Here is a 16,545-nt window from a genome sequence, read left to right on the forward strand (position 1 = left end):
AGAGGTGTGAATGTGGTCAGACAAGGAATAACCGAGGGCATTGACCTTGATCCTCGGTTAGGAAAAAAGGAGCGGATCGAGGCCGCCGAGGACCTCGTCCCGTTTCAGCTTGGTCGACTACCAGAACAGGTCACACACTTAGGATCCCAATTGAGTGAAATTGATGTGAACCGGGTGAAACGAGCGGTTCGAGACAATAAAGACTTGTTCACATGGACGACATTAGACATGCCAGGGATAGACCCTAATTTCTTGTGTCACCGACTGACCGTATGCCGAGATGCCCGACCGGTTGCCCAGAAGAAGAGGAAGATGGGAGACGAGAAGAGAAAGGCTGCAAATGTCGAGGTGCAGAAACTGTTGCAAGCAAAATTCATCTGAGAAGTCACCTACACCACCTGGCTAGCTAACGTGGTGCTGGTCAAAAAGTCAAATGGCAAGTGGAGAATGTGTACTAACTATACCGACCTCAATAAAGCCTGTCCCAAGGACGCCTACCCACTCCCTTGCATCGACCGAGTCTTAGACGGCACGTCCGGACACTCCATCTTCAGCTTCTTAGACGCATACTCAAGTTACAACCAAATAAAAATGCACCCGGCCGGCGAAGAAAAAACGGCGTTCATCACCGAGAACGCCAACTTTTGTTATAATGTAATGCCGTTTGGGTTGAAGAATGTCGGGGCAACCTATCAGAGGTTAATGGACAAGGTATTTCAGGGTCAGATCGGCCGAAACATCGAGATTTATGTGGACGACATGGTGGTGAAGTCCAACTCCATGGCTGATCACGTAACCGACTTGGCCGAGATATTTGGAGAATTGCGCAAGCACAATATGAGACTCAACCCCGAGAAGTGCACCTTCGGAGTCAAGGGAGGCAAATTCCTAGGGTTCATGCTGTCATCGAGAGGCATAGAAGCAAATCGAGACAAATGTCAAGCCGTGATAGATATGCGAAGCCCGAGCAACCTAAAGGAATTGCAGCGCCTTTCAGGAAGATTAGTCGCCTTATCCCGATTCCTCCTGCGTCTAGGCGACAAAATTAGCCTAATGACGAAGCTCTTGCGAAAGGCCTCGGCCTTCTCTTGGAATGAATCGTGCGAAGCCGCCTTCACGGCGTTGAAAGCAACTTTGGCGACGCCACCGATCCTGACGAGACCTGATCCTTCGAGCCCACTTATGATATACCTGGTCGTGTCTGACGAGGCGATCAACTCGATTTTGGTGCAGGAAAAAGAAGGCACACAGGCTCTCATATATTTTGTTAGCCGACTACTGCAAGATTCAGAAACCCAATACCAGTTGATAGAGAAGGTGGCACTCTGTTTAGTGCACACTTCCCGACGTCTACGACATTACTTCCAAAGCCATTGAGTCGTCGTACACACCGACTGTCCGATTGCTAAGGTACTCGACAAGCCCGAGCTCGCCGGGAGAATGATGGCTTGGTCAGTAGAGCTCTCCCAATTCGACATCAGCTACAGATCGAGAGGACCGATCAAATCCCAATGCCTGGCCAATTTTATAAACGAGCTCCGCCCACACGGACACTTCGAAGAGCCTTGGTGGACTCTTCACGTTGACGGTTCCTCAAACAAGCAGGGGAGTGGGGCAGGGGTAATTTTAGAAGGGCCGAATGGGATAACACTGGAACAATCCCTGCGCTTTCGATTCCAAGCTTCGAACAACCAAGCTGAGTATGAAGCTTTATTAGCCAGGCTGAGATTGGCTGAAGACATGGGTGCATCACGAATCAAGTGTCGAACCGACTCTAAAGTGGTAGCCGAGCAAATAGGTGGCAACTTCCAAGTGAAAGACCACAACATGATGAAATACTACCACGCCTATCACAAGTTGAAGACGAACTTTCAAGAGGTATTGATAGAGCACATCCCAAGAGAAGACAATGCGCGAGCCGATCAATTGGCTAAATTGGCTGCGACGAAGAAGCCGGGCCAACTGAAAACAATCATCCAACAGGAGATCGACCGACCCAGCGTCAAAAATGTAATGTCATTTTGGTAAAGAAGAGATGAATAAAAAAATATATATATCTCTACCAAGTCAGAATCAAAGTCTTCTTGAAGACAATGCAAAGAATTCACAATGCTTTCATAGAGATCGGAAACAAGAAGAACAACTGTACGTCAAAGCATCTTCAACGGATATTTCAAATGGAGCTATATAAATATATAGACAAGAGAAGAACAAGCAAGCTAAAGAATTTTGACAAGTGTTGAAACTATGCAAAAATGTTTTCTATACTCTTGTGGGATCTATATATACCTCCTAATGTCCAAAAGCTCTAACTCTTCTCAGTTAGATACCTCATCTCTCGAACCTTCCTCCTATATATTTATAAGTAATATGTATATTCCACCCCATCAAACTAACTGAATCTAACAAATAACTAAGGCACTCAACTCACTTGTGCATCAAGGACCTTCATTTGTATTTAAAGTTAAACAGTATGAATTTTTTCCCCATGAATTCAGTTATTTGCATGTTTATAAAATTGACTCAATTATAAAATTGAAATAAAACATATTAATGTTGCTAGTTAACAAAAATTACATATTAGTGTCAATTGATGAAAATATAAGAAAATAAGAAGCCCAAAATTTGTATTACATACAAACAAATTGGGCTCTGTACCCAAATACATTGTTGCAAACATAATGATTTATGTTTAACTAGTATTTTAATCCGGATATGATATATTTTTAAATAAATAAAATATATTATAAATGATTTTTATAATAAATAAATATTTTTATCATATAAATTATATTTTTAATTTATAATAAATAATTTTTTTATCAAAATATACTAATATAAGTTATTTTTAATTATAGATATTTTTAAAAAAATATTAGAATTTAATTTAGAAAAAAAAAAAGAAAAAGATGATAGATTAAATAGAAAGAAAAAAAAGTTAAATATTCTTATTGAAAAAAGAAGTTAAAAACACTTTCGTTGAACAATTTTCCTAAAAACACTTTAATTTAAGAAGTACTTATATGACAAAATATAATTTGTGGACAGATCCCTGATTCCTATATTTGCTTATGTTAGCTGCAATAGAGTATATCTTAATAGTTTTAGGGAGTATGAGTGCAAGAAGCTCAAAATTGAACGATAACCTAGTATATATGAGAGATAGAGAGAGATTTTGTGATTCATAAGTCATAACAATGATGCATGAGAGAGAGAGAGAGAGAGATTTCATAACATTTAACACCGGAGAACTTCATAATAAATAACATTAGGCTTTCAGCATTTGATCATTTATTGCATGAATCCCTTAATCATGTTATTAGACCCTAGATTTCTAGAGATTAAGGTTATTTTGAACGGTAATGAAATATGAGAGTAAAGTTTTGGTTCAAATTGCCACCAAAAAGCTGGATTAGCCTACAGCAAAAATAATACTAAGCATCATAACGGCGAACTCCTGGTTTGCGAACATATCCCACCGTCATCGTTTCATCGGTTAAGATACGAGTCTCTTCCATTAGTCTGCAACAATTTGAACCACACATTCAGTACGTCATAAACAAAATGATAAAGTGCTTCAATTCACATAAGATTGGTATTAACTATTGCTATATAAATCACTTACGAGTTTCTCAATGTCTTGTTCAGAATCGTAGACGCCACAATGACAGGCCCATCGAGATATCTTAACTCCCCCGTCATTCTTTCCCCTATCTTGTTGTTCAGTGCTTCAACATCAAGATTCATTGGTTCATCAGAAGCCTGGTAAATTAAATGTACAATCAAATATATCAAAGGATAATTAGCTAGGATTTAATCATTGTTGGCAACGAAAGTGAAATTAATTAACTATATCTAGCTAGGACACTACACTTCCATTGAAATGAAATTATTAATCTCTCAATGCAATTTAATTTGTATATATATATATATAGTAAATTTTAACCATATACCTTGCATGTCGATTAATTTCTTTCATTTGAACATTGATATACGCATGTACAAAAATGATATATAGGAAGGAATTCCAAGGAGCATATGTATATTATATTTTTTTTTCTTATTTAAATATTTGCTTTTAATCTCACCATAATCCAACCATACGTGTCTCCATATGATGGCACCATTGCGGTGTATGCAATCACATCTACATAAAAGTCAAAAGAAAAATGCTTATCAACTAATTAATAATAAAAAATTCCATTTTGAAAGAACTGCAAATGCTGCTATAATGGCAAGGGTTAGAAGGAAAAAGAATGTCTCACAAGTAAAAGCTTGCTTTAGTGTGTTGTATATTGTCGAGAACACAGCCTTGTGTGTAAAAATTCCCGCGGGACCAGCCTGTATGTGTGAAGGTTGGGTTTAATTAGTTTTGAAAGATTAAAGGTGAGTGCAATTCATGTTTATATGTTAGTTAGAAAAAAAATAAAATAAAAACATGAACAGAATAATAAATAGGCTTACTTGAGTGACAAAGATTCCATTGTCCTTGAGCTTAGGTTTGGCAACATTCTCATAAAAGGATTTTGTGTAGATATGGACAGGCCCTGATTCATCTGGGTCAGGAAGATCCCCTATGATCACATCAAACTTCTCCTCGGACTTCTCTAGTTCTTTCCTATAAGTAATAAATAAATATATTCAATCCCTCTATCTAATTTTAATTCATACATAAATGAAAAGACAGAATGAGGAAATGAAATAAAAATGAAAGATTTCGTGAATTGTCAGCAAATACTTTAAGGACAAGATTTAGATATTGTTTTTTAAGTGTGATTGTTAGTACTATTTTTTTTAAAAATAGAATTAAAATTTTACTTTTATATTATATATTTGTATTTAATATAGATCTCATTAATATATATTTATATATATTATCGAAATAAAATTTCAATAATATCACTAATTATACACTTAAAAAATTATAATTTTGTTAATATTTTAATTAGTGGTGTATATTTCAACTTGAGTGCAACTCTGCATTTAACTAACCAAGGAAATTTTCAGAAAAAGAAGTATATTTTGTACTCCAACTAATCGAAAAATTTACAAAGAATAGAGAGAAGAATCAAAGAATTATATTACTCACCTTGCATAATTGTATACAACTTCAACCCTGTCGTCATTTATGGCATCATTATTTGCCGGGAAATGCCCACGGATCAAACCGGAAGCGATCTGTGGTTAATAATTAAACTCAGATGAATAATATAATGGAAGATAAGTTTTAATTAAAATTTGCACAATCAGTTAACAAGGTATATGCCACAGTCTCTAAATTTAATGAAACCTCACCCTATCAACGTCACATACTAACACATTCTCAATGTCTTTGTGCTTCAAAACCTCTCTTACAGCAGACCCACCACCTCCTCCCATTATAAACACAGTTTTGGGTCTGCTCAATTGGTCAATCATTACTTGGTTAGAAATGTAAATATTTATCCATAAAATAGGACACAATTAAAGTATATATAAAAGTATATGAATTAATCACCTATACACTGCAAGTATAAAAATTTTTTATACTGCCAATCAATTATATCTCTTAATTGTGTCATGTCACTGTAAACACATTTATTTTTAACAGTGACATGACACAATTAAGAGATATAATTGATTGTCAGTGTAAAATTTTTTTACACTAACAGTGTATAAATGATTAACTCAAAGTATATATACATACTCGTTATGTATTAAAAGAGCAGGATGGACCAAGTTTTCATGGTAAATGTATTCATCCAATTCTGCGTTTTGCAAATGCCCATCAATCACGATAGCCTATACATATAATAGACAAGGAAAATAAATAAGTAATTTATCAATTTGCAAGATAGATAGGCAATCTAACTATTAGATTTCTTTTCTATGTTTGCAGCTAGCATTCTAATCAAAGTTTTAAATTGTCATCCACAACACATGTTGCGGTTATAATATTGTTATTGCAGTGTTTTTCGCAGTTGTGTTATGCTTTTAAATCATCATAAAGATTTGCAATATCATTTTATTTCATTTTTTTTATTAAAAAGCATACATAAGTTTAAATTATAATCTTCTAATCTAATAAGTTAAGTTACATAGAATGTTAAGAGAGCAAGATAAGCAATCAATGATGGTTGATTGTAGTGTTAGAAAGTGCATAATACATTCCAAAATAGGAGTTTAGAGTGAAAAATCAAGAAAATGAGGGTTAATTGATTTTTATTATTGTAGAATTATTTATTTATGTTCAATGCAAATATATAATAATTTCATGATCCAACAACTATAACTCATATCACAGCAACTATGTTCGCAATTACAGTAGTCGCAACTATAACTATAATCACAACCTCAATTTAGAACTATGTTTCTAATTATTATTTGGAAAATTAATAAGACTATATTTACAAAGCTTAATTGAGAGGGAAACATACTATGTGTTGAACAGAATTAACTTCCTACCGCTAATTCAAGTTAATAGCATGCTCCATGAACATGAATTAGTATGTGCCATATCCACCATTCTTGCTAAGAGATTTTAAATTGCAGCGGCCACAACTTATATGAAGGTTTTGAAAATCTCACCAATCTCATTGTGCCCGCAAGTAAGATCTTGCCTGGGGTACATACAAAGCTTGAAACACACCATGACTTTGAGCATTGAAGTATACTTATATTATGGAATAGGTTGGATATATGGGAGGAGGAGATTAAAGGATTAAAGGTTAAAACAGTTGATTTTTTGATTCTCCAAATTTGTAAAATGTATATTTTTGGTCCTCAAATTTAAAAATAATTTTTTGGATCTCTAAAAACAGTTCATTTTAGTCCTTAATTTGTGATTTTTTAGCCCATAATAAGAATCTAAAGTGGATATTATATCTAAAGTAGGAAGATTCACACGCCACTTTTAAATTTGAGAGACAAATTAAAATAAATTTAACTTAAATTTGAACCATTAAAAAGATATTTAAGTCAAAATTTAAATGTATGGATAAAATAAATGAATTTGGACATTATCCAGCATGAGTGAGGTGTTAGGGATGTGATATATATCAAACCCATTCATTTTGAACTTCAAATTTAACAGCACCAGGAGTTGCTCTTGATGAAAGTCCACCAAACTTCTCACTCATGTTGGTAATTTTTTAAAAAGTAGACTACTTTAATAATTTTAAAATCAAACTACCTCAATGTCATTAAAAAACTTGGGAAATAAACTTGGATTTCAATTATTATTCAAGCAGTCATGACTATGTGTTGGACTTGGATGGTTAGGTGAGTGAAGATTACTAGTATCATGTGTGGACTGTGGTCTCAAAGAAAACATATAGATTGCATTCAAATTCTATGCCATAGGAAAAAAATATATATAGGTTGTCACAGATCAAGAAAACATACCTTTCCAAATCGTTTTGTAAAAAGAACGGCTAGACTTTGGTACCCACTTGACACTTCAAGCCCCACACTGAGATACAACAAATTCTTGATTAGATTTCAAACAAAATTTAGGTACGAAATGGTGGGAGAGGCTTAGACGAATGCATTCAAGAAATTAAGTTATATTATATATATTTACCTGTCTAAAGCCAAGGACCATTTCACATCATTATCTATTTCTTGCTCGAACCAATATCTCGAATGGATTATCGGTTCCTCCTGAAAATTATCTGCCCTGCGTTCTTCGTCATCTTCTTGTACACCAAGGTTCATGTTATCTTCATGAAGATTAAGCTCAAAAGGTTCCTCGTTTAGATCGATCGGTGACGGAAGAATGAGAAACATGAGGGCTCTGAAACACAATAACGTTATGCTTGCATTACCCATTATTTTTTTTTTCACTCTCTCTGGTCAACAACGATCAATGATTTTTCTTGCAAGTTTAGTTTGAACACAGGATTGCAAATGTCGTGATCATTATGTAGTTGACTGCAAATTAAGTTTAGTGTGAACGTTAGAGAGAAAAGTATTATTTCTATTAAATGAGTTAAATGATGTAATTATTATATTTAATAAAAGACTTTAATATTTATATCCTCACAATGTATCAACAAGTCATTAATTTGAGAAGTAGCAAATTGATTTATTTAAAAATTTAAGATTTTAAATTCAAATTTTGTGTATAAAAAAATAAATTGAAAAAAAATCCTATTAAAAGTGACCAATTAAGTTTTCCATTAAAGATTAATTATTCACAAAGTTAGTAAATATTTTATATTAATAACATGATTATTAAAAAAAAAATACTCACCATGTAATATGAACCATTTTGTGTGACTTTTTATCTGTTTATTATAAAAATCAACAATTTATCACAAGAGTTCATTTGGTTCAAAGGAGGAAAGGAGAGCATAGTCTTGTTTGGTTCATAAAGGGAGAAAAGAATTTTAAAAATCAATTTATTTTTTTATCTTTATAATTTTAAATTTAATTATATAAATAAAGATATTTTAGATATTATACTAAAATTATTTTAAAATCTTTCCCCTTTCCTCCAAATTCTCTCAATATTGAAAGAGAGCTAAAAAGAATGTTAGAAGCTATGTAACATAACAATTATATGAAATATATTTATTATGGGTATAAATGAAAAAAAATCAATCAATGATACATTAAAACTTTAAATGACACTTATCATGAAACTTAATTTATTTTTTCTTAGACAACACTTACTATAAGATGAATTAAATATTTATTAATGGGACAAATAAATTATTTAAATATATTATAAATGCTTATCATTTAATAAGTTATTGCATTTAAATATACATGTTAACAAATACTTATATAATTTTAATTAAAGTGTTTAGATGTATTAATATTTAAGTACTTATATAAGATATTATCATATTTTTAAATTTTAATACAATTAAAAATTCAAAAGTAAAATAAAATATAAAAAATAACTATATGATTTTTAAAAAATGACATTATACATTACAATAATATTAAAAATGATAAAAAAAATAATTACTAGTCACCATTCACCTAATTAGTTTACAAAAAATAAAATCAATAATAATATATGAGAAATCAATTTTATATAGATAACCATGATTAAAAATTAAGAGCCATAAATTTTAAAATTAAAAAATTAAATATTTTATAAAATAATGATTTTAAAAAAAATTATTGTAGAAATATCAACAACAAAATTATTTTAGATGTGCTATTTTAGAGAAAAATAAAGTTGAGATTTTTTCAATAATAGGAGAATGTAAATTTTGGGGAGAAGAGATAGAAAAAGAAATTGAAGAGAAAAAAAATAAAGAATAACAAATTTTTTTAAAAAGATAAGTGAAAACTCTTGTAGGAAGTAATGAAAATAATATTAAACCAGTTTTTAGTAGATGAATAAAAATAAAAATAAAATTTATTTACATTGGTGATAGAATTTAAATTTAGATATTTTTCAATATGCTATGTACTAAGTTATACTATAAAAAAAAAAATCAAAATAAGCTCAAAATATTTTATAGTTACTTATAAAATATTTAATAAATTTATCTAAATATTTTTATAAACACTTATAAAATAAGATAAATCTAAATAAATTATCCATAATTTATTTCAATGAAACCTAAATGAGTTCTATAAAGTTTTAAATAAATATATGTCATTAATTACATGATTAAAAATATTAGAAGAAATAATACTGGTCATAAAGAGAAAACATGAATATAGTCATAAAAAATGCCGTGAATTAATACTACATCTATTATAAGCCTGAAAAATATTAAATGAATATTTCTCATTAAAGAAGTAACAGAAAAAATTAAAAAATTTAGGATAAATATAATTTAATCCTTGTACTTCTTAAAAAATTATTAAATCAATTCACTTGTTAAATATTATTGACTTATAGTTATTAACATCGATAACTCTATTACACCCCATTAATTTAATTTTTATACATATAATACTTTTTTTTAATTTAATCTCTGCGCATGTAATGTATTATTAGTTTAATCCCTAGCACGATAAAATTAAGAGTGTGTTAATTGTATAAAAAATTAAAAATATGTTACAAATATAAGGAATAAATTAAGAATATGTAAGGAAATTGATGATTTCATAGACCAAATCAGTAACAATTACATGTATAGAGACTAGATTAATAAATCTGTACATATAGGAACCGAATTCACAACATATGTAGAGTCTAAAGATATGTTTAACCAAAAAATTAAATGATAAATACTCTCTCCCATAATAAGTCTTCTTATGTTTCTTTATACAAACAAATAAAAGCTACTAATACTTTCTTCATTTCCCGAATAAATATCATTCTAGGTTATTTATATTTAATAAATTTTTTTTTTATAAGCCAAGAATTTATTAATCCTAAGAAAATTGTGCACAAGAAGTGCAAGTCATAATTATAAACAAGATGACCCAAAAATAAGAAAAAACAAATTTAAGGGACACTTGCACAGGACAATGGGTTCATCAACCATTCTGGAAAAGAAGAAGACACCATTCTAGCAGCCGTACACCACTCCCACGATCTCAACTGTGCTATGAACACGATCTCTTCCACCTTAAAGAATTTGTCTTTAAAAATGTTCTCATTTCGAGCCTTCCATAACTGTCATATACCTGCAAACCAAACAAAGGACCAAACTCGCTTAATACCCTTACTGCCACTCACCAATCCCATATATTGATGACAAAAACTCCTAAGTTCGTTGATAAGCACCCCTGACACTCCACACCAAGCGTATAATCTGACCCAAACAGCATAAGCCTTTGGACACAAGAGGAACAAATGCTTGCTGGACTCCAAGCCTTCTTCGCAAAAAACACAACCATTTTGTATTTCTAGAGTAACCCCTCTCAAAAGGAGGTTATCCCGGGTAGGTGACCTGTCCGCTTCCAACTGCCACACTAAAACTTGAACCTTAGGAGGGATACCTTTGACCCATATCGTATCATAAAAAGTGTCCACTTGAACAAGGTTTGACTTTGCTAAAATCTTATAAGCAGATGTCAGCGAATATTTCCCTGACCTTTCGGCTAACCAACGCCATTCATCTGGGTGAGCCTCTGTCAAAACTACAGAGGTCAACCTATTAGCCAACTCAACCAACTTTTCCTCTTCCCATGCAAAAAGTGGGCGCCTCCAACTCCACCGCCACTTTGAACCATCCCCATACATTTCTTCTACCGAGTCATTTTTGTTTAACGAGATTCCATAAAAGCGACTAAACTCATCACAAAAACGAGTTTCACCGACCCACCTGTCATTCCAAAATCGAGTCTGCTTACCGTTTCCCAGGACATGGCGGACATGTTGATTCCACCATCCAGAGCATCCGTGAACCGCATCCACAACTGACTGCATATCCACCCACCATTTGGAGCAAGTCCGACCTTCCACTACCCATGAACCGTCTTCCTTTACATATTTTGAATTGAGCACTCTCACCCATTGACTATCAGGTTCCGTTAGCATCCTCCATTTTCACTTGCCTAGCAAGGCCTTATATTTAATAAATTAAGTTATATTTTTGATAATTTATCTTATTTTTTAAATTTATTTTGATCATTTATTTGGATCGATTTGATCCTTTATCTTTTATAGTTTTTTATTCATTATAGTCTTTTATATTTTATATTTAGATCAATTTGATCCTTTTAAAATAATAATATTTTAAAGTTTGAGACATAATTTTGAATCAATTTTTATTGATTCAAAATGTGAGACTTGTAATATTAGATTTATTTATATAAAAAAATTATAAAATTGAATTGAATTTTAAATTTAAAGGGAATATAAATATAGTAAAAATTATGTGAAAAATTTTATCCCTCAAATAACTAAAAATAATGTAAAATTATATTATTTTTTTTAATTTTTAATTGCTTTTTAGACTTATTTTTATGTGATTTTTAAGTCTTAAGTCAATCAAAAAAAGATTTAAAATCTTGTCTCAAAAGTGAAAATAATCATTGTTTTAAAATGATTAAATTGACTCAAAATTAGAAAATAAAAAATTAAAATGAACATTTTAAAAGATAAAATATTAAAATAAATTTTAAAAATAAAATAAAAGACTATAATTATAATGTAACCTATTTAATATTATTTCTATTAAATGAGTTTATTATATTAATTTTATAAAAGATTTTAATGTTTAACCTACAATGCAATATTAACCGATTGGATATCATTGTTTGTATGATTTTTTTATTTTTTTATGTAATTATTTACAATTTATCATAAATAATAGTTTGTAATGAAATGACAATCTATAAAATTACGCATGTTAGTGCATTACATATTTTTCTTAATTTAACAAAAAGATCTAAATCTCAATAAAAAATTATTGCTCCCTCCATGTTAATGTAAGTGTCATGCTTGAAGGAAAAATAAGACATAAAATAAGTGTTGTTAGTTTTTATTGTAGTATTAATTAGATTTTTTTATTTATACCTTTCATAGTATTATTTAAAAAATAATTATTATGTTGTATTATTTCTAAAAAAAATTAATTATAAAATTATTATTCCCTTTTTTTAATTATTAACTTTTCTTAATCTTTATAAAATAATAAAAACGACACTTATTATAAAGTAGTGGAAGGATTATTTTAGTGGGTTAAGAGTTGGGACAAACATGATTAGAGTTCAACGAAACATAGCCTTTCACCGGTGATTATATACTATTTTTACCGCATAAAATCGAACTATGTTTTCTATTTCTTATTGTCAAGTTCTTCGATGCAGCGGTGTGATAAAAATAATTGGAGTACTAATACGCGATGTGGAATTGATTCCTCATTTGCATTTCCTATATTTTCTTATGCAGTTATGCTAGCTGCAATGAGCGTACGTTATAATTTTATGGAGCATGAACATGCTCAAAATTCAACGATAGCCTAATAATACATGAGAGATAGAGAGAGATTTTGTGATTCATAACAATGATGCATGGGAGAGAGAGAGAGAAAGATTTCATAACATTTAGAACTTCATCATAAACTTGATAACATTAGACTTTTAGCTCTTGATCATTTATTACACGCACCCTTAAATCATGTTATTAGACCCTAGATTTCTAGAGATTAAGGTTGTTTTGAACGGTAATGAAATATGAGAATAAAGTTTACGTTCAAAATGCCACCAAAAGCTAGATTAGCCTAAAGCAAAAAAACAACACTAAGCATAACGGTGAATTCCTGGTTTGCGAACAAACCCCACCACCACCTTTTCATCGGTTAAGATTCGAGTCTCTTCAATAAGCCTGCAATGATTTTAATCACACATTCAGTATATCATAAAAAAATTGATCAAGTGCTTCAATTCACACTAGATTGGTATTACTATAGATCACTAACGATTTTCTCAAAGCCTTGTTTAGAACCATAGACGCTATAATGACTGCACCATCGAGATATCTTAACCCCTCCCTGAGTCTTTCTCCAATCTTGGTGTCGATTTCTTCAGCATCAAGATTGAATTGTTCACTCGAAGCCTGATAAATTTAATGTACAATTAAATAACAACCATTAATTAGCTAACATTTGATCATTGTTGGCAACCAAAGTGAAATTATCTCATAATAGATCATATATCTAGGACACTACACTTCCATTGAAATGAAACTATTAATCTCTCAATGCAATTTAATACAAAGCATGTCTATTAATTTCTTTCATTTGAACATAGAAATACACAAAAATATGTCCAGGAATGAATTGCATGGAGCATATATATATATGTTATATTTTCTACTTATTTAAATAATTGCTTTTGATCTCACCAAAATCCATCCATAGGAGTCGCCATATGATGGCACCAGCGCTGTATATGCAACCACATCTACACAAGAGTCCAAAGAAATATGCTTATCAACTAATTAATGATCAAAATTTTCACTTTGAAAGCTTGCAAATGCATCTATAATGGGAAGGGTTAGAATAAGGAAAAAATGTTCTCACAAGGAAAAGCTTGCTTTAGTGTGTTGTATATTGTCGAGAACACAGCTTTGTGTGTAAAAATTCCCGCGGGACCAGCCTGTACATATGATTGTTTGGTTTAATTAGTTTTAATTAAGTTGAGATGAGTCTTTCATGTTTATATATATATTTGTTAGAAGGAAAAAAGATAGGAAAAGAATAGTGAAAAATCTTACTTGAGTTACAAAGATACCATTTTCCTTGAGCTTAGGTTTGGCAACATTCTGGTAAAAGGATTTTGTGTAGATATGGACAGGCCCTGATTGATCTGGGTCAGAAAGATCCCCTATGATCACATCAAACTTCTCCTCAGACTTCTCTAGTTCATACCTATAAGTAATAAATAAATATATTCACCCTCTACGTTATTATAATTCACACATAAAACAAAAAGGTAGAAAGAGCTAGGAAATGTATTCAAACTGAATATCATGAATTGGCAACAAATTTTTTGCTTGGTTAATTTTTCAGCTTGAGTATAACTCTTCATCTTATTTTTGTCTATATACATAATTTACACAATTTTAAAGTCAAGAATTAATGACTAATCTGTATTTGTGAAATATAATTTTTATTGATTAAATATTATTTTAATACAAATAGAAATTGAATATTTGATTAATGATAAAGAAAATTTTTTTAAAAAATTGAAGTGTATTTTGTAACAACCATCTAATCGAAAGATTGAAAGAAAAAGAAAAGAATGAGAAAAATCAAATTCGAATTGTATTACTCACTTTGCATCATTCTGAACAAGTTGAAGCCTCTCGTCATTGAAGGTCTCATGATTTGCCGTCATATGCTCACGGATCAAATCCGCAGTGCTCTGTGGTTAAGTATTGAACTCAGATGAATAATATATGGAAGAGATGTTTTAATTAAAATTTGCACAATCAGTTAAAAGAGATATGCCACAATCTCTAAATTTAATGAACAACTCACCCTATCAATGTCACATATTATGACTTTCTCAATGTCTTTGTGCTTCAAAACCTCCCTTGCAGCAGACCCTCCACCTCCTCCCATTATGAAAACAGTTTTGGGTCTGCTTTTGTTGAATAATTAATTGGTTAGGAATGTAAATATTTATCCATAAAAATAGAACTTAATTAAAGTATGGATACAAGTAAATGTACATCTCATTATGTATTAAAAGTGAGGGATGGACCAAATTTTCATTGTAAATGTATTCGTCCAATTCTGTATTTTGTAAATGCCCATCAATCACGAGAGCCTACAAAATAGACAAGGAAAATAAATAAGTAATTTTATCAATTTTCTAGATAGATCATCTAACTAATTAGATTTATATATGTTAGGAGCTAGCATATTCTAATTATTATTCGGGGATTTAATAAGGGTGTATTAGTTATAATAGCATGTCACGATGAAAACATAGATTGCATTCAAATTCTTTGCTAAAAGAGAAAGATACATAGGTTAATTATTGCCACAGATCATGAAAACATACCTTTCCAAATCGTTTTGTAGAAAGAACAGATAGACTTTGGAACTCACTTGCCGCTTCAAACACAACACTTAGATACCAAATTCATGATTAGGTTAGATTCGATCTCAAACAAAATTTATGTACCAAATGGAAGCTAATTAGACGAATTCCATAATTGAATTTATAAGTTTTATATATATACATATAGTTATTATATACCTGTCTAAAGCCAAGGACCATTTCACATCAGAATCGATCTCTTGTTCAAACCACTCTCTCCCATTGATCACATCCTCTTGAACATTTTCTCCACCACCCCGTTCATCTTCGTCTTCTTGCACACCAAGGTTCATGTGATGATCTTCTTGAAGATTAAGCTCAAAATACTCCTCGTTCAAGTTGAGGTATGACGGAATAAAGAGAGTCACTAGGGCCCTAAAAATCATCCAGATTATGCTTCCATTACCCATGATTTTTTTATTTTTTTTTTCACTCTCTCTGGTCAATAACGATCAATGGTTTTTCTTGCTAGTGTGAGTCTCACTCACTACCTATGTCTCTATTTATACTCAAAATGGACGTGACTAATCTTTCAATTAGTTTGAAATTTTGTAGTTGAAGTCCACAAACATGCCAGATTTTGTCAAATATAGGCTGAGAAAGTTTAGTTTGAACTCGGGATTGTAATTTGCCGTGGTCATTAAGCAATTGACTGAAAATAAATAAATTTACATAGGAACGTTAGAGACAGAATAATATTGATTATATTAAATGAGTTAAATGATAGCACTTATTATATTTAATAAAAAAAACTTAATATTTATGTATATTTTTACGCTTTCAATCAATTAAATATTATCATTTGAATAACTTTTTTATTTACTTATTATAAAAGTTAATAATTTATGTTTTGTAATTGAATTTCTGTGTAAAACTATAATAAATGTGATTGTGAGTGCATCACTTGTGTTTCTTAATTTTTTAATACAGATAAAAAAACTTAATAAATAGATGGGAAAAAATACTTCCTCATTCTGAATTTAATAAAAAAATTTCATATTAAATTGGGATAGAAATAGATTAGGTCATTTCAGACTTTGAATATATAAATTGAGTTTGTTATATAAAATTAAAGTTTAAATATAACCTATT

At 30.7% G+C, this 16,545-nt stretch overlaps 3 protein-coding genes across 3 annotated transcripts; 1 reads left to right on the forward strand and 2 right to left on the reverse strand.

Annotated features, from left to right (window-relative positions):
- Positions 1-1,443: 1,443 nt before the first annotated feature.
- On the forward strand, positions 1,444-2,028 carry LOC145954373 (uncharacterized). Its single transcript, XM_083068457.1, has one exon. It carries the CDS (start codon positions 1,444-1,446, stop codon positions 2,026-2,028), a length of 585 nt encoding a protein of 194 aa, XP_082924583.1.
- Positions 2,029-3,297: 1,269 nt separating this feature from the next.
- Positions 3,298-7,809, reverse strand: LOC109815944 (thermospermine synthase ACAULIS5). Its single transcript, XM_029274899.2, has 10 exons — positions 7,562-7,809; positions 7,384-7,450; positions 5,687-5,781; positions 5,296-5,398; positions 5,090-5,178; positions 4,465-4,618; positions 4,266-4,341; positions 4,089-4,147; positions 3,626-3,762; positions 3,298-3,522 (listed from the first exon to the last, which is right to left on the reverse strand). The coding sequence occupies exons 1-10, from the start codon at positions 7,807-7,809 to the stop codon at positions 3,435-3,437; spliced, it is 1,116 nt and encodes a 371-aa protein (XP_029130732.1). The 3' UTR covers positions 3,298-3,434.
- Positions 7,810-12,804: 4,995 nt separating this feature from the next.
- LOC109815946 (thermospermine synthase ACAULIS5-like) lies at positions 12,805-16,542 on the reverse strand. The gene is made up of 10 exons (XM_020380770.3): positions 15,613-16,542; positions 15,415-15,481; positions 15,080-15,177; positions 14,886-14,988; positions 14,681-14,769; positions 14,120-14,273; positions 13,926-14,001; positions 13,748-13,806; positions 13,323-13,459; positions 12,805-13,228 (listed from the first exon to the last, which is right to left on the reverse strand). Exons 1-10 carry the CDS (start codon positions 15,861-15,863, stop codon positions 13,144-13,146), a joined length of 1,119 nt encoding a protein of 372 aa, XP_020236359.1. The 5' UTR covers positions 15,864-16,542; the 3' UTR covers positions 12,805-13,143.
- Between the last annotated feature and the right edge of the window lie 3 nt (positions 16,543-16,545).

Source organism: Cajanus cajan, chromosome 1 (assembly GCF_000230855.2).
Source record: "Cajanus cajan strain Asha chromosome 1, NIPB_CcT2T_4, whole genome shotgun sequence".
NCBI lineage: Eukaryota > Viridiplantae > Streptophyta > Magnoliopsida > Fabales > Fabaceae > Cajanus > Cajanus cajan.